This window comes from Pangasianodon hypophthalmus, chromosome 4 (assembly GCF_027358585.1).
Source record: "Pangasianodon hypophthalmus isolate fPanHyp1 chromosome 4, fPanHyp1.pri, whole genome shotgun sequence".
NCBI classification, from domain to species: domain Eukaryota; kingdom Metazoa; phylum Chordata; class Actinopteri; order Siluriformes; family Pangasiidae; genus Pangasianodon; species Pangasianodon hypophthalmus.
In genome coordinates this window covers 28104560-28124085 of record NC_069713.1, presented here as the reverse complement: position 1 = coordinate 28124085, position 19526 = coordinate 28104560, and the positions used below count along the sequence as shown (strand labels likewise).

General features: G+C 40.3%; 1 protein-coding gene across 2 annotated transcripts in view; it reads right to left on the bottom strand.

Moving 5' to 3' along the window:
• Window positions 1-19526, bottom strand: part of pde4bb (phosphodiesterase 4B, cAMP-specific b) — a 45338-nt gene continuing 25812 nt past the window's right edge. For both annotated transcript variants that reach the window (XM_026936714.3, XM_053233570.1), the window contains 10 exons: window positions 10285-10397; window positions 5144-5237; window positions 3650-3840; window positions 3450-3548; window positions 3168-3332; window positions 2813-2912; window positions 2320-2474; window positions 2097-2219; window positions 1823-2005; window positions 1-1681 (listed from right to left, as the gene is read on the bottom strand). In XM_026936714.3, coding sequence (XP_026792515.1) covers window positions 1403-1681; window positions 1823-2005; window positions 2097-2219; window positions 2320-2474; window positions 2813-2912; window positions 3168-3332; window positions 3450-3548; window positions 3650-3840; window positions 5144-5237; window positions 10285-10397 — 1502 coding nt within the window. In that variant the 3' untranslated portion in view covers window positions 1-1402. The remainder of the gene's footprint in view (window positions 1682-1822; window positions 2006-2096; window positions 2220-2319; window positions 2475-2812; window positions 2913-3167; window positions 3333-3449; window positions 3549-3649; window positions 3841-5143; window positions 5238-10284; window positions 10398-19526) is intronic.

Sequence of the window (19526 nt, the reverse complement as noted above, 5' to 3'; positions counted from 1 at the left end):
TTTCCAAAATTTTCAGGTTTAATAAATTCTTTGGTAAGTGACACGGATACACCATGACATCACAGTGTGGGCCGGTTAGTCACTTTGTTTTTTGTGCAGCACACAATAAAATAATAAAATTCACAAAGTAATACAACAATACAACAGCACAAAGTAACAAATAATGACATACATTCCACCAGGGAAGTTATGAGGGTAAATACTCATTAGCACTGCAATGATACAAAAAAAAAAAGTGAGACTTGTTTGTTTTTTGTCGTCCGTGACAAATTTTGTTTGCTATTTAATACTACAAGGGAACAAACAGCTGTTTTAAACAAACTGTTATAAGATTAAATGTGTTTGAAGACAATTGCAAACAATTTTAGAAATAAGCATAATTTTTTTTTCTAGCTTTGTGGCTTTAAGGGTGCTGCATGTGACCACAATGCCAACCTACTGCAGGAGTTTTAAACTTGATTTCAGGATGCGCGACATGTACGCACGACTTCTTTATACCACATCCTGTGTGTGCATGACTATACTGAGAAAGACGGGGCACTGACGTCAATGATTACTGTCATGACTGAAATATCATGTTGTATTTCTTAAATCAGCTGTACTGAAACATGATTTTGGCAAGCTTACTGTAGCGTGACAGTTTAAAATGTGGACAGTTTCAATTTTGGATGTTGCGTGGCATCACTGCTTTACATTATCCTAAAGTGGTTTCAGTGTCAGCATTAAAGTGCTTTCATTGTGGGTTCATTCGCTTCTATTTACAATACAAAAACATGTACCATGTTTTAAAAAATAACAATAATTAAAAAAACAACTAAAAGCTTAACACAGTGAATACTGTCTCTTATGAACAAATAAAGAAAATGTGTACTTCGTGAACATACAGGTTTTTCTATAAACCATTGTTTCCCTAGGTCAAATAAGACTGATCTAAACACTTCGGGCAAAGTTAATTTTTTCCTTCACGTTTTTTTTTCAACAGAAAAAAATCCCTTCATGTTAAATGTGTATGTGGGTTCTGCTGTGTTTATGATAAACAAGCATTACAAATTACACACAAGTTTAAAAAACGTGTGTGTCTTTGTGGTACGAAAAAAGTACATCCATACGGATCATCAGTCAGTAGTTCTCCTTCATAGCATCCCGTACTAGCACCACATTTAAGCTTCAGGATCTGCTTAGTTCCTGCTTCAGTGTCGGAACATCAAACCACACGAGAACTTTCTGGTTGAGTTTTACAAACTCCAGCTCTATGGAATCGTTACCTTCTGATCACGCTCTGCGAAAAGAGCCTCTGGACTAGTCAAGTCCGCAAATAGCTTCTTCATTAAAAGGAGATTCACTGATCTTCATTTCATGGAATAAACCAACATGGCTGACCAAACGCCAACGTAGTGGGATGCTACGTCTCAGCTGGTGAGGAAGGAGCTATATCCATGTCAGCTGTTTCCAAAGGTCCTTCTCGGTGAATATTGTCCCCATCTTCACCTTCCAAAGTCAGTTCAAATTGGAACTTGTCTCCTCCAGCCTCATAGAACGGAGGAGATGGACTCTGAGGGATCATGCTATGGTACCAGTTCCTGTTCTCCTCCAGAGTGTCCAGGATGTCCTGGGCGTCTGGGTGCACCAGATCCGCCCACGTCTCCCACAGAGGGTGCACGATGTAGTCAATGAATCCCACCTGGAGTATAATCAGAACTTGGTCAGTAATTGTTTTGTACATGGAAGAAAGAGAAACTAAAGGCCACACTGGAATTGAACTTGAAAAACTTGAAGAAAACATGACCAAATATGCCCTGAAGATTATGTGCTTGACTCCTACCTGGGATTTCTCGACAGAAGCAGTGTGCTTGTCGCACATGGGGCTGATCTCCATGCCGCGCTCTCTCTCTCGGTCACCCTGGTGGAAGAACTCCTCCATGATACGGTCTGTCCATTGTCGGTAAAGATCCAAAGGCTTGGTGGGGTTGCTGAGATCGGCGCAGTGGACCATATTGCGCAGGACCTGTGGACATCGCAAAGGTTAATTAGTGTGAGACTCTTCAAGAATGACCCCTTGACGCAAAGGTCACTTCCTGGATTCTATAAGCTCTCACCTGTATCCTGTCCGTGTAGTTGTCCAGCAGCAACACTCCTGAACTGGTCACTTTCTTGGTCTCCACCATGGTCTTCAGATCCGCTAGCAAGCCCATGTGTTTGGACATATCTGTTGCTAGAACCTAACGAGAGTAAGCAGAACAGTGTTAGCTGAGAGACTCTACAAAAGAAAGAAAAATGTGTTGTATGGTACCACCAAAAGGAGGACTTTGGTCGACTCACCATGTCGATGACCATTTTGCGAAGGGACTGCCGCTGTTTCTTTGACAGGTTCTGGAAGATGTCGCAGTTTTCCCCTTGTAGGAGCTTAAATCCTACGGCCAAGTGATGGTTCTCGAGAACAGATTCGTCATTGTACATGAGCGCCAGTTCTGAGTCTGCAAGTCAAACGGAGTCAAATTTATTTATAAAGAACACCAAAGTCCTGCACAGCATTTTAACAACAAAGAGAAAATAAACAAATTAAAAGCACAATATCCAATTAAAGATAAAAGAACATATGTAAAGAAGACAAAGGTCAATAAATGAGGACAAAAGGAAAATAAAATGTATAAACACAAAAACATCCAGGCATGTTTACTCGAAAGTCTTACTAGACACGGCTAAATGGCAGCGTAGATTAAATAGACACAACATGCCGAATGTTTGGTCTTCATCTGGTTCTAGTTACTCAAACTGCACGCGAAGGAAGGAATGGAAGGGCAAAAGCACTCACTGGTATTAATCAGGAACTGGTTCGAGACCCCCGGGTGGTCCACGTCATGGATCGCTGCTGCAAAGATGGCTGCCAGAATCTCCAAGTCTGTGAAGACCGCCTGTGAAAGGGTAAAAAAAGAATATTGAAGGTGAATTAGCAAATTGAAATCAAAGTGCCAATCTTGTGATAATCTGAGCAGTCCAGCTTGTTTACTTTCCAATGAAAGAAAACATGCATATGAGAATGAACTCCAGACAAAACGTGGTACATTGTTTTGGGATTAGTTTTAGACTTCCAAGGTGTGTTTACAAACGGTTTATAATAAGTCATACAAATGTAGAAGATTTTACAGAAATAACGAATCATCCCTCACCTCTAGAGCAGGGGTGGACAAGAGGATGTGAGTGGACTGTGCGACATCAGCAGCATGCAGGCTGTTATGGTAAGCCACGTCTGAGTGGTAGTGGTCCTCCAGGGTCATCATGTAGGTCACAAAGGTGTCCATTGGGATCCTGAAGGTTTTCATCAAATCTCTTTCCTGCAGATAATACAACATTGTACATTTTAGTTCAGGCTCAAACATCACATGATTTCTTTTGACTTTCTGAGTATTCTACTAGGATAAATTCCTTAAAAGATAAAGTAAACCACTGACCTGGAAGATAGCATACATGACGCAGGTGAGCGGGCGTTGATGGGAATGCTCAGCAATCCTGAAGATGTTCAATCCCCACTTGTTGATATTCTCCAAGTCCTGGAGAATAGAAGAGAGGAGTGTTTGTTAAGTATGTTTCACTATGAAGTAGCGGACAATGAAACTAACTGATGATTCATGGTGAATTTTACACTTCTTACCTTTGCGAGCAGGTCTTCAAGGTCGGTCTTGACTCCAAATCGGGCCACGCTGCAGCTGCTGGAGATGCCTGGTCCATGTGCCACCTTCCTCATTCCACTGATCTGAGTCATGAGCGGTTGTTGTTGCTGTTTCCTCTTCCTCTCCCGAGACTTCGGAGGAGGCGACAGGATCTCCAGCTCATTCTGTTTGTCTGCGAGGGAGAGGTTTTGATCTGTCAGTTATGCTAATGTCCCCCTCGCACAGCACAGTCAATTCATTACTGTACATGACCTTTTAACTCGCGTTCACTTCTATTCATTTATTCTCCCTCCAACTGGGGGATTCCCGAACATACGAAGTGTGTGCGGGGGTGTGAGTGAGTGTCCATTTCCATAACTATTGTACTTAAGGTTAAGTCCTCTGCGTCATTTCATAACCTTCTTGAGTGGCATAATGTGAGTAAACAATGTTGTTACAAGTAAAACACTGCAGTCTCTCTGAAACGTTGTTGCTGATCCACATTCCAGAAAGAAAACCCTCAGCATTACTTTGTTCACAAAACATAAACCTGATGCAAATCCAAAGCAATAGAGGGAATTACATTTCTCAGAGAGAATTCATGGAAATGTTTCCTCAATGCTCTGGTTTTACACGTATCATAATTTATGTTATCAAGTCTCTATCTTTTCCCTGAATCCTGATAGCGCTCACTTCCTGCTACTGTCATAGACTCACACAACTTATTATTTATCTCTCTTTGTCTCTGGCTGCATTAGAACCCCCCCCCCCCCCCCCCCCACACACACACACACACACACACACACACTCCTCTGTCTTTCATCTCCCCCCCTCTTCCTCACTCTTTGCAGAACTGCATGCCAAAAAAAACACAAGTTTGTTGGTTTTGAAAGCAACGGTAAATGACGAGGTGGCCTGACTGCTGCTACAGTCTTCCTTCTACATTTGCTTTTCTTCATTCTTTCTCATCATGAATTATAACTGCTACAGTTCTAACATCAATAAAAGCTTCTACTGTAGAACAGAAATGAACTCAGGAAGTGTTTGCAGTCTTGATACACAGCTGCAGCCTTGCAGACCGACAATATGAAGCCCCTGGCTGGGTGATAAAACCCTTTTAGCCAGTGAATTGATTGGACAGACGTGAATTTCAACACAAACATCTACTTTATGTTAATGTTTGGTATCTTAAGAATACATTAACAATTGTTATGGTGCTTTAACGTTATTTATGCACCGAGTTAACAATAGCTGTGTGATTATAAGTTGACATTAATAGAAGCATTAGATATCATTTTCATCTCTGTGTTCCAATTTCAACCCCGTTCGCTTCACACACTTTGGCTAAAGTAAGGCTTTGTGCCCACCGTGAGACTTCGAGGCCAGTTTAAGGCTTCGTGCCAGGCTTGGCTCTTGGTCTGCAATGCTGCATGTCGACGTCACCCTCCAGATATCTGGGATGAAATAAGCAATGGAAGATGAAAGATCAGGCTCACCTAAGAACGTGTTGGAGATGAACTCGGACACCTGGTTCCCAGAGCGGCTCATTTCCGACAGGTGTGTGAGCTCACGGTTCAGCATCCTCTTGAACTGCAAAGAACGAAAGAATTAACGTTAGAAAAAAGTTACTGAAATGAGTAACTTGTGCAGTGAGTTATAATTGAGAAGCCATGGCACATATGGCATTGTTACAATCCGATAAAATGTTAAAATACATAAACACACACACACACACACACACACACCTTAATGTAACCCCAGGAGACTGAGAGCAAGTAGTTGGTCTCGGGCATGTCTAGAGCTTTTAGAGAACGCACTCACAATACACCGAACACAACACACAGCCTGAATGCAATCCACAAATCCCCCCCAAGAAAGGGAGCAAAGTTTGCAAAAGCAAAGTTTCTTCTTTTCATTCTCCGTCTCCGACAAACTGACTCGCTCCAGCCTCTTCCCTTTAGCCCCCCTCTCTCTCTCTCTCTCTCTCTCTCTCTCTTTCCCATCTGCCCTTCAATGTTCTCATGCAGAGTTTGCGTGAGAGAGTAAATCCCACTGCTCATGCATGAAAACAGCTGTACGGCAAGCCGGCTGGTGCACTTTTACTGAACCATGTTACGGCACAACATGACTTAATGCACGTTTCGACTAATCTTTTGCATCACGACAAAGCTTTGCATGTTCCAAGAAGATTACAAAACAGTTTTTACAAAAAGCTTTTGCAATTTTTTTGAAAACATAATAATGATTTGGATTGCAACATTCTCAGTTAACGCTAAAACTAAAATGTTGCAGTAATGCTGTAGGAACATTGTGCAAAAACATCACAGTTTGCAAAATTATATTACAAGCGCGTCGCATGCTTTCCGAATTTTGCACCAAAACAATGTTCTCAGAACGCTAGAGGTAATATTGAGAAAATGTTCAGTTCAACCAAAAATGATGATACAAAGACCTTCATTTTAGGACACACACACACATATGCAAACACGTCAGAGATAAAATCATCCTTCCTTTGTCTGACACCACAGGAGTTAGATTATGTGATTCATGAGGCCAGTAATTCTGACCCTGACATGCCTCAGACAGTGTGTCTCATTGTGAAACACACACACACACACACTCATTTCTTCCCTCCAGCAAAAGTGCAGAAGTTTACATTATGAGCTGTTGAAATTCTCAACCAGTTGGATGTATTTTGCATATCGGTTTAATCGGTTTAAACGCCATACACACAATGTGCATCTGTCTTCAAGAAGATATATATACATATATATATACACAAAATTCAAAACCTTTCCATTCCTCACCTCAGCCCAGCCTTTCGTCACACCAAACTTTCTCGCTTTCTCAGAACAGCATAGTCCCATGGTGGCATGCACGATGCCTTACGCTCGACCCTTGTTCACTTTGACACACGCCAGGAAGTGTGTGCGACAAAGACCTGCCTGATTCACCTCACTCTGACTGGCCCTGCCTCCTCCATCAGGCCCCTCCTCTCCCCTCCCTCGCTCCCTCCCTCCCTCCCTCCATCCCTCCCTCCCTCGCTCTTTCTCTTCATGGCCTCAGGTATACACATGCTGGCTGTCAGTCTGAGACTCATTTCCTGATTATGGCCCCCTCAGTGCCCTTAAGTGAACCGTTGTCATTTCAGTTTCTCAGTTTTAATCCTTTCCTGTTTCATCAGGGCCTGACTGAGATCACCAGCGGGCGAGTGGATTAAACCGTTAAACCTAAAGATTTCATTAGAATAAGTGTCCGTGTGTTTAGTCTCGCTCCATGGCTGGCTCCACATCTTGATTTCTGATTTCTTATCAGTGTAAACACAGGAACAAGGTCATCTACGGGAAAGCAGCCTCCCCTAGCCTAGTTAGAGCTCGACACACACACCACACACACCACATCTGTGTCATTTACGTTCAAATACATTGTAGTAGCTCTGTACAGAGGTAGACCACAAGGTCATGAGTTACATCCCTTAACCCATACCTGCTCGGCTAATTTATATAGCTGAACTCTTACCTTAAAGAAAGATTAAGAAAATTAAACTAAAAGAAATTTCACTAGCCATACTGAGCCCTTGAAATATAATTTTCCTTAAATATTATTTACAAGTTGCTGAATAAACTGTATGATGTTTTACACCAAATTATGGTTTAAAGTATCAAAAAATTTATAAAAATGAGGACCAAAAAAAATCACAGAAATATTAGAAACCTGGCAGCAAATCACAAATAATAATTAGCAAGTGCAATCTTTTTATTTTACATCTGTAAATACAGTTTGCCACGGAAGTATAACGGCAAGATTTATTATTAAATCAATAAACCAATTTTTATTGACTCAAAACAAAAGAAAAAGAAACAAACTCAAATAGCACTTAAAATAAAAAAACATTCTTACAAGAACTTTGTAAATGGAACTCGTAAATTTGCAATGGAAATTTGAGGACACACAAAATAGTGAGAACACTGTTGCTAGGCAGCTGGGATATATGGACACCGAAGATAAGCTAGCTAATGACAAAGGCTAACAATTTCGTTAGCTAGCATAAGGACATATGGACAATATCAAATGCACAGTGACAGTGGGAGTAAAACAGAACCGCTTGGAACGTCAACATTTTCCTCGGACGTGTTTGTAAATTAGAAGAAAAAGACTCGTGAATGGGAATGGCTAAAACCACACCGTAACTACAATTAGCACCAACCACTAACTACTGCCATATTGAAAAACTTAAACACTGCCACAGTTCATGAATTTCTGAAGCGTAGAATTTTCTCAGGAACACACTGAAACTTTACACGACTAGTCAAGTTTAGTGTAGTGTAAGTCGAGTTTAGCTTCAAATGCTCTCACTCTTTACTTACAATAGACTTTTGCAACCCGACTAACAAGTGAGGGCAAAAGTTTGCATCCCCCAATGATTTTTAATTGAAAAAAAGGACCTCTATTTTACTATTTAATGAAGGCAGAGTATAATACGGATATTTTTGTCATGTAATTTGCAAAGAAATAATGCCAAAGTAAAATGAGATCAACAAAACAATTAAATTTGTGTTTCACAAATCACAAAAAATTTTTCATTTACAAATATGTTTGGAATGCACAAACACGCCAATCATTTGCTTGTGAATCGCTCCACATGGCACTTCCTGTATTCCTTCCTACTAAATGGATTTCTGAAACATTTCTGACGTCAATCTTTTTTTTTTTTTTTTTTTTTTTACTGGGTCAGTTTCAGCCAATCATGTCGTCAGACTACTTGATGCTAACAGCCATGATGGACCAACCAATCGCAGCAGAAATGTGCTCAACCTGTCAGGTCAGCTTGTCACATTTGCATTTTTTCCACCACATTATGCTACTAGATATTAAAGAATATTTAAATCGCATTCAGATTTTTTCACTATTTAAATCCTATCATAATCTATTTTTGTTACTTGTGATGAAGAAGTATCACCACAATAAATGTCTTGTTGCTATAAATTTAAATGTATTATCGTATTCATTTCCTAAGGGTGTACAAACTTTTGCACACATTGAGTTGAACTGAAGTGACTGATTAGTGTCAGGCAGGGAATTACCCTTATTACCTCAAACGTTAATTGTTGGCTTTAGTGGGTGTGTTCGAGCAGGAAATAACAAAACTCCTTAAGGGGTGGAGCTTACAGAAAAAATGTGATTAGCTAACCACAAAGTGCTAGTGTTTATTTAAACTCCTTTGGCTCAGGGATTAGCATGAAATACTGATTTTAAATAAACCACATAGTAGCGATGTACTATTAGCTAACCAGTTAGAATAGCACAAGTTAGCATTACCTCTCCAGGTGTACGTATATGACAGTGAGTAGCGAGCAAGCTAGTCACACTAGCCTGACTTATTGCTGTTGTTATAGATGTACTTTTTTGTTAATAAACGTAACAAAAAACCACCGACTTTTGCAGGAAGAGTGTTTTGATTGACATGGCGGAAGACTAACCAATGCTAGGTTTTAAATTAATTAATTGACATGACAACCTGATTGGTTGAGCACATTTCTGCTGTGATTGGTCAGTGTAGCATGGACGTCAGCAACAACAAGTAGTCTTGCAACCTGATTGGCTGATCCAGTGAACAAACACGTTTGTGGATTGTGGACGAGTCGGCGCTAGAAATGAAGAGATTAATCCACTTCTGACCAATCAGAGTCCAGAATTCAGCAGATTAAAATGATTCACGTAAAACATCACACTGAAACGTTCATTTACACACAAGGCATATAAATGTTTGTCCGAAGACCTATAAACCAGAAAACACACATTTCTGCAAACTCCTGGATTTCCAGCCGCCTGCATTTTGCATTATTACGCAAAAGTTTAATGCACCAATGACATTCCTGCAAACTGCAGTGTGTAAAAAAGTGCTCCATGTTCACCTCCACCACCTCACTCTTACTGCTGAAACTTCGTGTGTGTGTGTGTGTGTGTGTGTGTGTGTGTGTGTGCGCGCGTGTGTGTGTGTTCAGAAGCATGAATCTGCAGTTTTTGCACTGGGACAGTCACAGATCCTGCTCAGTGAGCAAACATAACCCTGATAACAACTTTCACACACACACACGCACACACACACACACACAGATGTATATTATAACACAATCTATACAGTTCCTCTGACGTACACCACAGTGCTGTTGAGTTCTGGATTCTGACTGGTCAGAAGGTGTTAATTTCCTATAACAGCAGCTCTGACAGTAGTGCAGCTGCAAATCACAGGTTTATATTTATGTGCTCATTCTAATACATTATCGTTTCTATAGTAACAGCTCATTCACAGGGACTTGTACGGTGGACGCAATGGATTAAAAAACGTGTAATCGCTAATATGTAAGGAGACGTTTACTTAACATTTATTACGCGTTCATGATGGAAAAAAATTCCATTTTTGTTTCGTTTTTGTTTTAATAGTGTGAAATCCGTGTGTGAACTTACCGTTTGTACCATTTCAATGCTAATCTTATTTTTCCCACAATCCACTGCAGAACAAGGATGTAGTGTGTGTTTAACTGTACTATTACAATAATTCCCCATTGGAATTCCCCCTCTGCGTCATTTAGCACAGCGTCAAGCTGCTGAATTGTGTGCGTGTGTGTGTGTTCACCTTGTTGGAGGCCATGTCGCTGACTGAGCGGTGTGTCTGGATGGTCTCTAGCTGATCCAGGCACCAGTCCAGCTCCTCCATGGTCTCCAAGGCCAGCTTCTGATACGACTCATCTGGGAGAGAGAGGCATGAGTAAGACATGGAGTCACAAATCAAACTTGTCCATTCTCAAGGATTCACAGAAATTATAAATTTTTATTAGCAGAGTGTGTTCTGTTTTTTAACATTTCATACCATGTCCATCACGGTCCTATTAGCATGTTTCTCAGGTCATGGCTTTCAAAGTCTCGTACACATTTACCCAGCTCTTACCTATCTCCTTTAGAACCAACTATACAGTGTTATTACTCTATTTTGTGCACTATCTATAGTGTAAGTGCACAAGTCCCTTTTCCAGCAAAACACCACCACGATGCCACCACCACCATGCTTTGCAGCTGGGATGGTCTTCTTCGGATTAAAAACCTCACCCTTTTCCCTCCATACATATATGGCCAAACAGTTCCATTTTTGTTTCAACTGACCAGAGAGCACTCCACCTAAAGGCTGCTGATCACCTGCAATCTTCAGTCTGGCTTTTTTATACCGGTCTTAGAGTAGGGGCTTCTTTCGTTCATTGATATTACTTCAAAAGTTATGAAGTTGAGATGCCTACAGATCAGCCAGCGATGTGGTGTTAACTCTGGGAGATCTGTAGGCATCTCAGCTTCATAACTTTCCCCTCTTTGATCCACCCCGAGAGAAATAACGAGTGACGGCACTGCAATCAAAGCCCACACTGTGGTGGTTGTTGTTTTTTTTTTTTTTTTTGCGTAAGCAACCTGAGAAGTAAACTTTACTCTCTCGTCTGGCTCGCCTCCAGGAGCGGCAGGTCTGCAGCCAAAGCAAATGAAACCCACTTCCTGTGTTTAAAGCCCAGACACAGTGAGATTACTAACAAGCTGCTGCATTTAGGAGAAACTCTTACAGAATATCACTCGCTTCATATGTTACATGTCAGACACGTTGACGCAACACAGACAAAGGGGATGAGATAAGGCCACGCCTTCCCACCCCACCACCATCCCCCAGAGGGTCACACTGGGCCTTGCTGACCTTGTGATGTAGTGTTACGCTGTTAGATGGCTCTGATCTTCACCAGCGATATCTCACATTCACACCCACATTAAGCCTCGCTTTACATATGTAAGTTGAAATATTTTTGGTACACATCTAATTCAACCCAAAAGGCCAATACCCCTCAGTGGCCAAAAAAATACAGTGTCATTGTTAATATTCTGTAACACAACTAGACATAAGAATGAAATTGAGTACAATTTGGACGTTAATGACGTGTCGTATAATTATAGCGTTAAAACTCAAGTCTCCAGATGTCGAGTTCAGACGAACTATAAAATGGAAGGGAGGGAAGGTTTTGATTAAACACACTGACGTCCATAAGCGCTACACTCAGCAGTACAGATGATGAATAACGTTCCACATGTGCAGCTCATTTAAAGCCGTGTGTGTGTGTGTGGATCTGAAGCCTGGCGTAGATACACACAAATACCGCCGTCAACATGTCACCACTGTGGGAGTGTAAGCGTGGGGTAAAGTCGAGCCACAGCGTCACTCATACCAAATGTGTAATAAATAAGACCGGAAATGAGCAGCTTGAAGGATTGTTCAGGATTAGAAGCAAATTTAGAGACTGAGATGAGATCGGTGAGCAAAATTATTGTCATGTGAAGTCCAAGATGGTGGAACTTACTGCTATGCTGTCTTCTATATGAGGTATTTTAAATTTAATTTCATGGTTTATGTTCATATTGTCAAAACAAACCAAAATAGCAGAAATGACCTAAAGGTCATGGGTCAGGCGCTCACTGGGCACGCTCAGCATGATGGGTTTTTTAATCGTTTTCATGTTGCAGTGTGGACTTTTGGGAAACTCACAGTGGCCAAAACATAATACACAATTTTAAAAATAACTTAGCGAGTGACAAAGCAACAGTTTGACCATTCATTTTCTACATATGTGCGAAAAACAGAGCCATGCTTTCAGTGAAAAAAGCAACATCTGAACGGAGGTTTTCTCAATTCTATGCAAACTGTACTGAGTAACTAAGTAATCCTATAGAGTAATCCTACGGCACGTGCGGTCTGACGTTTCTACAATTCCCCACTCACATCTTTAGTTCTTGCAAAAGTGGAAGAAAAACCATGGTTTCATCTTATTCTGTCATACACAACCTCTCATTAAATATGTATAGTGACATTAAGAAGAAAAATAAAGCTTGGAAGGGCATAGCAGAGATCGTTTATTGCCTCTGGTGAGCGTACGTAGCTATTATGTAGTTAGTACACTTGCGTTTGCAATGCTAATGCAGATTAATAGAATCACAAGATGTAACTAACGAGATGTTTCCTGATGTTGCCTCCTGCATGACTCCCATGACGCACTTCAGCGCTGTGGACCAATATTTTCACGTCAATGTCTAGGAGCTTGTCCAGATCCACAAAAGCCCACAGTGAGGAGTTTCCCCAGTGTCCTCTCCGAGCCACAGAACCAGCTCTGTGAACCATTCTTGCTGCTCCAGAGACCATTCCATACCCCCCCCACCTCCATCTCCCCCCGTCCAGCTTCACACTGCTCCTCTGTCTGCTTGCTCTACTGATATATGAGCCAAGCTTTTTCCAAACCTGCTCGTAAAGGCACCAAAGAAGCTGCAGCTTCAGCTGAATGCGAGTCACTCAGCTTTAAACGCAGTACAGCTGTTTGATCCTCACTGCCAATTGCGTGTCATGTTAGAGCGGCTTTCTGCCAGCGGATACCTTTGAAGCGTCTCATCAAAAGCATGGAACTCTCTGATGAGGCCATGAGGAGACTGAGAGATCGCGGGGGACCGGTGGCGTAGCCAGGAATGAATTTTAGGAGAAGGATGAGGAAATCTGTTCAATAAAATCAGTGTTTAATCGGAATGATTATACTGAATGATTCAGTGCGACGTGTTTGTGGACTCTGTCTGGAAGCCAGACAACAGCAGAATTATGATTTACCAACAAACAAATAGGTGTTGGAAATAAAACTCTTTTATGACAGTTCCACTGAAAATAATTACAGGGGAAATGACATTTTACTTCCTAAAACTGCATCTACCGGGACAAATGCATGGTGTACTTCCTGATTGTAGTCCCCTGTTCTCTGTTTACCTGTCCATTAGTTTGTTTATTTATTCCAGTGGGTTTGTCTTGTTGCGAAGTCTTGCCAATATTTTTGTGCATTACTGCACCTTGGGTTTCCCATGTTGCTAGTTTTTCTATGTGTAGTTTGGCCTTTGCTTCTTTTCTCGTGTATTTTCTCATGCGCTGGATGTATATTATGTTAAATGCCCCAAATAAGCATTTGGAAATTATAAAATATATCAGGGGGTTTAAAACCAAAATCTACCCCACTAGCTATGCCACTGTGGGGAACTGATAATAACCTGATAAACATTGTCAATTACTTACTTACGCCACTAATTTAGATAATCAGCTGAGGTGACAGTGAGTAAATCCTGAGAAATACCAAGGAAACGCTAGTGTATTGCTAACAGGATTCATTCTTAGTTGGCATAAATTGCATTTTTTTAATTGTGTCATGCTAACCGGTCCCTGCTAGCTTTCATTCATGATTAGCAACAGTAACATTTTGTCGTACTACCAGGGAACTGCTCTACATTCTTGATTTGCAATCTAGTTTTTACTCAGCTGCATAATGCTAGTTGGACTCTACTGTGTCTCTACTTCGTACTTGTCTAAGGCTAACTGGCTTCTGCTAGTGTTCATTCCTGATTTGCGTTACGCTAACTACTGGCTGTCTTACACAAGTTGCAGCACTTGGCTAGCATGTCATTTTTCAAATTCTAATATTCCTGTTTGGCATGTTTTGTTTGTTTAATGTTAGATAGTTTTGCAAAATGTCAGCTCATCATTGTTCATACAAACTCTCAGTTTTCTGAGCGTGTATGTGTGTGTAAGGACAGATAAACGAGAGATGTATGGTATGTATGTGAAAGGTCATAAAATATTCCTGTTGGTCAGAGTGAGGCTGATATTCTGGATATATAATACACATTTATTATTATTCTTTATAATAATAATAATAATGATAATATTTTGGTGCAGCTGTATAATCAGCTTCATGTTTTGTGAGCTTGAAAATTGAAACTCATGAATTAAGCATGAATTATTTAAGGAAATAATAATGAATAAGTCCTAAACAAAGGTAATAAGCACTTTATTATAACTTTACTCTTCATCTCTTCAGCATTTTATTCATATTCACATCACATAATTAAGATGATGATAAAAAAAAAAATTAAATAAAAAAAAAATTATTCATTTATTGGCATATTTATTTACTTATTTGTATATCTGTCTATGTATCTATCTAGCATCCTTCTAACACTCGAGATCACTTTGAGTATATAGCACAAAGTAACATGAAAATATATATTATGTGAAGATGTGAGATCTGACTGTGGAGAGAGTGCACTGGCTGTGCAGCAGCACTTTGGTCTGACACGTACACTAGTGCATTGCTGTACGCTCACACATTTTCTCGCTGCAAGTTGCCAGTCGCTGTATTATGAAGTGGCCAGTAGGTGTTGCGCCATCAGTGGGTGGCGCAACTAGCATTCCCCCTTTGACAACAGTTTTCTTGCTGCTAAAACTAAACATTCTGGAGGGAGAGTGTTTATATATAAAATTCACCAGTGTGTACACTATATGGTCAAAAGTTTGTGGACACTTGACCAAAACATCCATATGTGGGCCTTTTCCAAACTGTTGCCACAATGACTCGACATCAGTGCCTGACCTCACTAATGCTCTTGTGACTGAATGAACACAAATCCCCCACAGCCACGCTCCAAAATCTAGTGGTAAGCCTTCCCAGAAGATTAGAGCTTATTATAACAACAAAGGGGGACTAAATCTGGAATGGGTTCAACAAGCACATATGAGTGAAATGGCCAGATGTTTCAATACTTTTGTCCATATAGCGTATATGCATCATATCATACGAGATGAAGGAGAAGCAGTGTGTGCTCTTTGCCACTGCGGCCATCTATCCGCAGTGAAAGCGCAAACACCGGACTGTCTGAGTCCATGAAACAATTCAGACTCGCAGGCAGCATGGGGAGTACCACCGGCTGGTACAGAAGCTGCAGTTGGATGAGGTCTGGTTCCAGCAGTATTTCAGGGTGGACAGGAGATGGATCACGTGCGGTCTACTGTCTTCACTCCCACTGGTTGCTGCTGCACCATGTCGCTCCATATTTGCATAAAGTTAAAGGGTGTTCACACATACAGCGAACAACGCACACATACACAGTGAAAAACGTTTAACTTTATGCAAATATGAAGCTTATATGGACTTGGTGCAGCGATGAATATGGACTTGGTGCAGCGACTTCCAATGGGAGTAAAGACAGTAGAGCGCACGTGATCCTTCTCCTGTCAGATACTGTAGTGCAGAAAAGATGGAGGAAAAATTTATTCTAGCGGTTAGCAATTGGCCAGTTCTTTATGATACGTCTCTCACCACATACAAAGACACAAGTGAAAAAGAATGATGCATGGAAAAATGTATCCAACATCATGGGCATTCCAAGTAAGTTGATTAATGCATTTAATAGCCTGGAATATTAGCTTTTAATTATTAACCGTGTCGACCATTAACCGTGTTGACATGACAAATAGCATACCATACCATGATTAGCTGAGTAACCTTACCTCATAGGCAATCAGATTTGGTTGATTAAATCCTAAAAAAATGCATTTCAGACTGTGTCCTGTCTAGCCTGAAATACTGCAGGAACCGGACCTCATTCAAACGCTCCTGTACCAGTCAGTGGTACTCGCAATACTGCCTGGGAGTCCGAATTGTTTCATGGATCCAGACAGTCTGGTGTTTGCGCTATCGCCACAATGGCAAACAGCACACAATGATTCTCCTTCATCTCGTATGATATGATGCATACACTGTAAAAAATCCAACTTGCAAATTGTTAGCTCAGTTTAAAACTGTAAGTCAAGTGGACAAATTTTCGAGCACAGTGTTGAGTTTACTTATTAAAAAACCTATTGAACTGCATGTTGATTACTACTTTGTCCACTGAATATAAACAATTAAGTTGAGAAAACTTAATATTTTGATTTCTAAGTTCGACCGTTTAACTTCCTGTTATTGCGCATGTCCAGTCTGTTGTCCCGGTAACAGGGTTTCCCTCTCCAATCACGCTGGCGAAGGGAGTGGATTTCGTCATCTGGTCGAGGTACGTTTTCATTTAACGTTATTATTGAAATTAAGCTAAATAAACTGCACACCTAGATTATAAAGTGCAATGATATGTTCCTAAAAGATTAAACTCATTCTATAGCACATGGTTACATTTTCAAATGAGCTCAGACAGCGAGTTAGAGATCTTCATATACTGTAAAAAATAAAAAGTTGAGTTAACTTAAAAAAAATAACGCAACCAGCTGCAAAGCTTTTTTGAGTTTACTGAACATCAGGACCTCTGTAGTTGTGCTTACTCGTTTCTTTGAGTTGGACTGGTTGTTAGGTGAACTTACTGAGGAAGGTATAATTAAATTAATGAAATAAGTTTAGTGAACTTTAAAAAATGATTTGGCACAACTTTGACCACTGAAGTTGAGTAAACTCAAAAATGCTTTGCAGCTGGTTGCCTTATTTTTTTAAGTTAACTCAACTTTAAATTTTTTACAGTGTAAATACACTGGTGAATTTTATATACAAACGCTCTCCCTCCAGAATGTTTAATATTAGTGGCAAGAATAAGGATTTGTTGACAAAAGTGGAACGCTAGTTGCGCCACCCATTGATGGCAACCCATAGTAGGAACACCTACTGGCGACTTCATAGTATAGCAACTGTGAACGAACGGTTAAACGTTTCTCAACTTTACGTCTAGTTGCTGTCGCTCATGTCTCCGGAAGTCGCCAGCTCTCACTGAAAATGAATGGTCTCCAGTGGCTTTGTCGCTGCAAGTCACTGTATGTGTGAACACCCCTTTAGAGTTGTTATAATGTGGTGCGGCAGGTGGTGCGGTACCTCAGGGTTCAGTGCTAGGCTGAAGTTGCGGGATAAAGTTCCGACTGAAGGATGAATAAACGCTGAATTTGTCTGATACATCTTGTTTTGTAGTCTTAACTTCATGCTTCAGCTGTTATGTAGGGTAAAGTCCACATATTCCCAACATCACACCGTTTGTCTCGGGTGAAGTAGAGGACATTTAGTGATCCGGCACCGTTTCACCAGCGCCCCTCGGATACGTGTGGAAAAATGCCCAGGGCGCATGTTTAACCCTCGCACCCTCCCATTCCTGCTATTGTTATAAACTGGATTTTATATGTGACCCAACACTGAAACTGAGCGCAGTGAATAAAAAAAGGTTATAAAAGGGGCTAACAAATGAGATTTTAAAAACAAGCTAAAAATACAGAGAGAAAGATGGTCATTTTTCGTAATACTGGCCCCCTACATATTAAAATCCTCCTCTAGAATATTTCTGTACTTCTGGCTTTTTATTTTTGATTTGCAACATGAGCATGTTGATTTGCTGTAAAAGCTTTTATTCCTGCTTAGCAAAACCAGTGCATTTCTTGAATGTAACACTTAATGCATCTCTGCTGCACTTAGCGTTTTTTATTCATGCAATACTAACTAGCCTTACTGGAGTTTATTATTTTATTATAATAGTTACATAATTAAATTATTGGATTTCACACTATGATTGCAAATTAGCATTTCTTTATTTGCGTACTGCTAACTAGCCCCTACTAGCTTTCATTCACAATTATCAACATTTTGTCGTATTTATACGAAATTCCTGATTTGCGGTGCTAGTTTTATTTTCTCATTTGCATAATGCTAGTTGGTCTCAACAAGTTTTCATGTGCATCATGCTAACCAGTCATGGCTGGTGTTCATTGCTTTGTGTATTGCTAACTACTGGCTGTCTTCCATGATTTGCAGCACTGGGCTTGCACGCTTCCTTGTTCTAATGATAAATAGCCCAGATTAGTTTTCATTCCTGTTTAGTACATTTAAACTGTATAACATTAAACATTATTGCAAAATTCCTCATTGCTTAAACCCTGCACACTAGAGTTTTCTGAGCATGTGTGTGTGGGTGTGTGTGTGGGTGTGTTTGTGTGTGTGTTTGAGGAAGTATAAAAGAGAGATGTATGTGTGTGAAAGATCATAAAATATCAGAGTTTGACTTTTTTGTAGGGTATAAGCCACATTTTCTTGGAAGGTAAACATGCCACATTCCTCGCAAACACATGCAACCAACCACATCCTGAAAGCTGCACTGCCTGCCGTGACATTTGTCATTTAAACTACAATGTTGTTCTTGCTCTGGGCTTTTTGCCTTGTTCTTTTCTTTTTTTTTTTTTTTAAAAAAAAAGTAATCTCAGCCCACATCTAATCAAGCAGGTCTGGTGTAAACAGCTCTGCTTTTCTTTTCTTTTCTCTCTCTCTCTCTCTCTCTCTCTCTCTTCCTGCTTCATTCCTGTTCTCCGTCTCACGGCACCACGCAGCGCTCCTGGCCTTGGATCATTTTAGAGAAAATCTGCTGACGTCAAAGGCATAACTCACATACTAAGCAGGGTGGCGACGCCTTCGAGACTCGCACTACAGCTCCTGCAGCACAGCAGCTTCAGAAATGAGGAACAGATCTACTGAGGAGCTTTACAGAGCTAGATATTCTTTTTTTTTTTTTAATTCATTAACTAATTTATTTAATTGAACAATGACTTCAATCACCAGCCTCTCTTTATTTCCCTTTTTTGAAGTTAATAAGGAAAAAAACAGAGTTTGTTACAGTGTTATGTTACAGCAGTCAGAAAACATAAAGTTACAGCTTTACCTCTGACTGTTACAAAGCACTGACACTGAAGACTCTTTTCATAAATGTTACAGAATTACAGAAAACTTCACCATATCAGCAATTACACACATTTTTAATTCGTTTATGTAGAGCTTCGGCTGTACAAGTCCCTGTGAATGAGCTATTACTATAGAAATGATAACGCTTTAGAACTAGCTGTAATATTGTATTTTTAATGAGGTTTCAATGAGATAGCTATTTGTTAGCTATGAATAAATTATTGTTTGTTGTCTGATATTTGCGACATTTTTAGTTTGACATTTTTAGTTTCATCCGAACTGTTTTGCATAACAACAT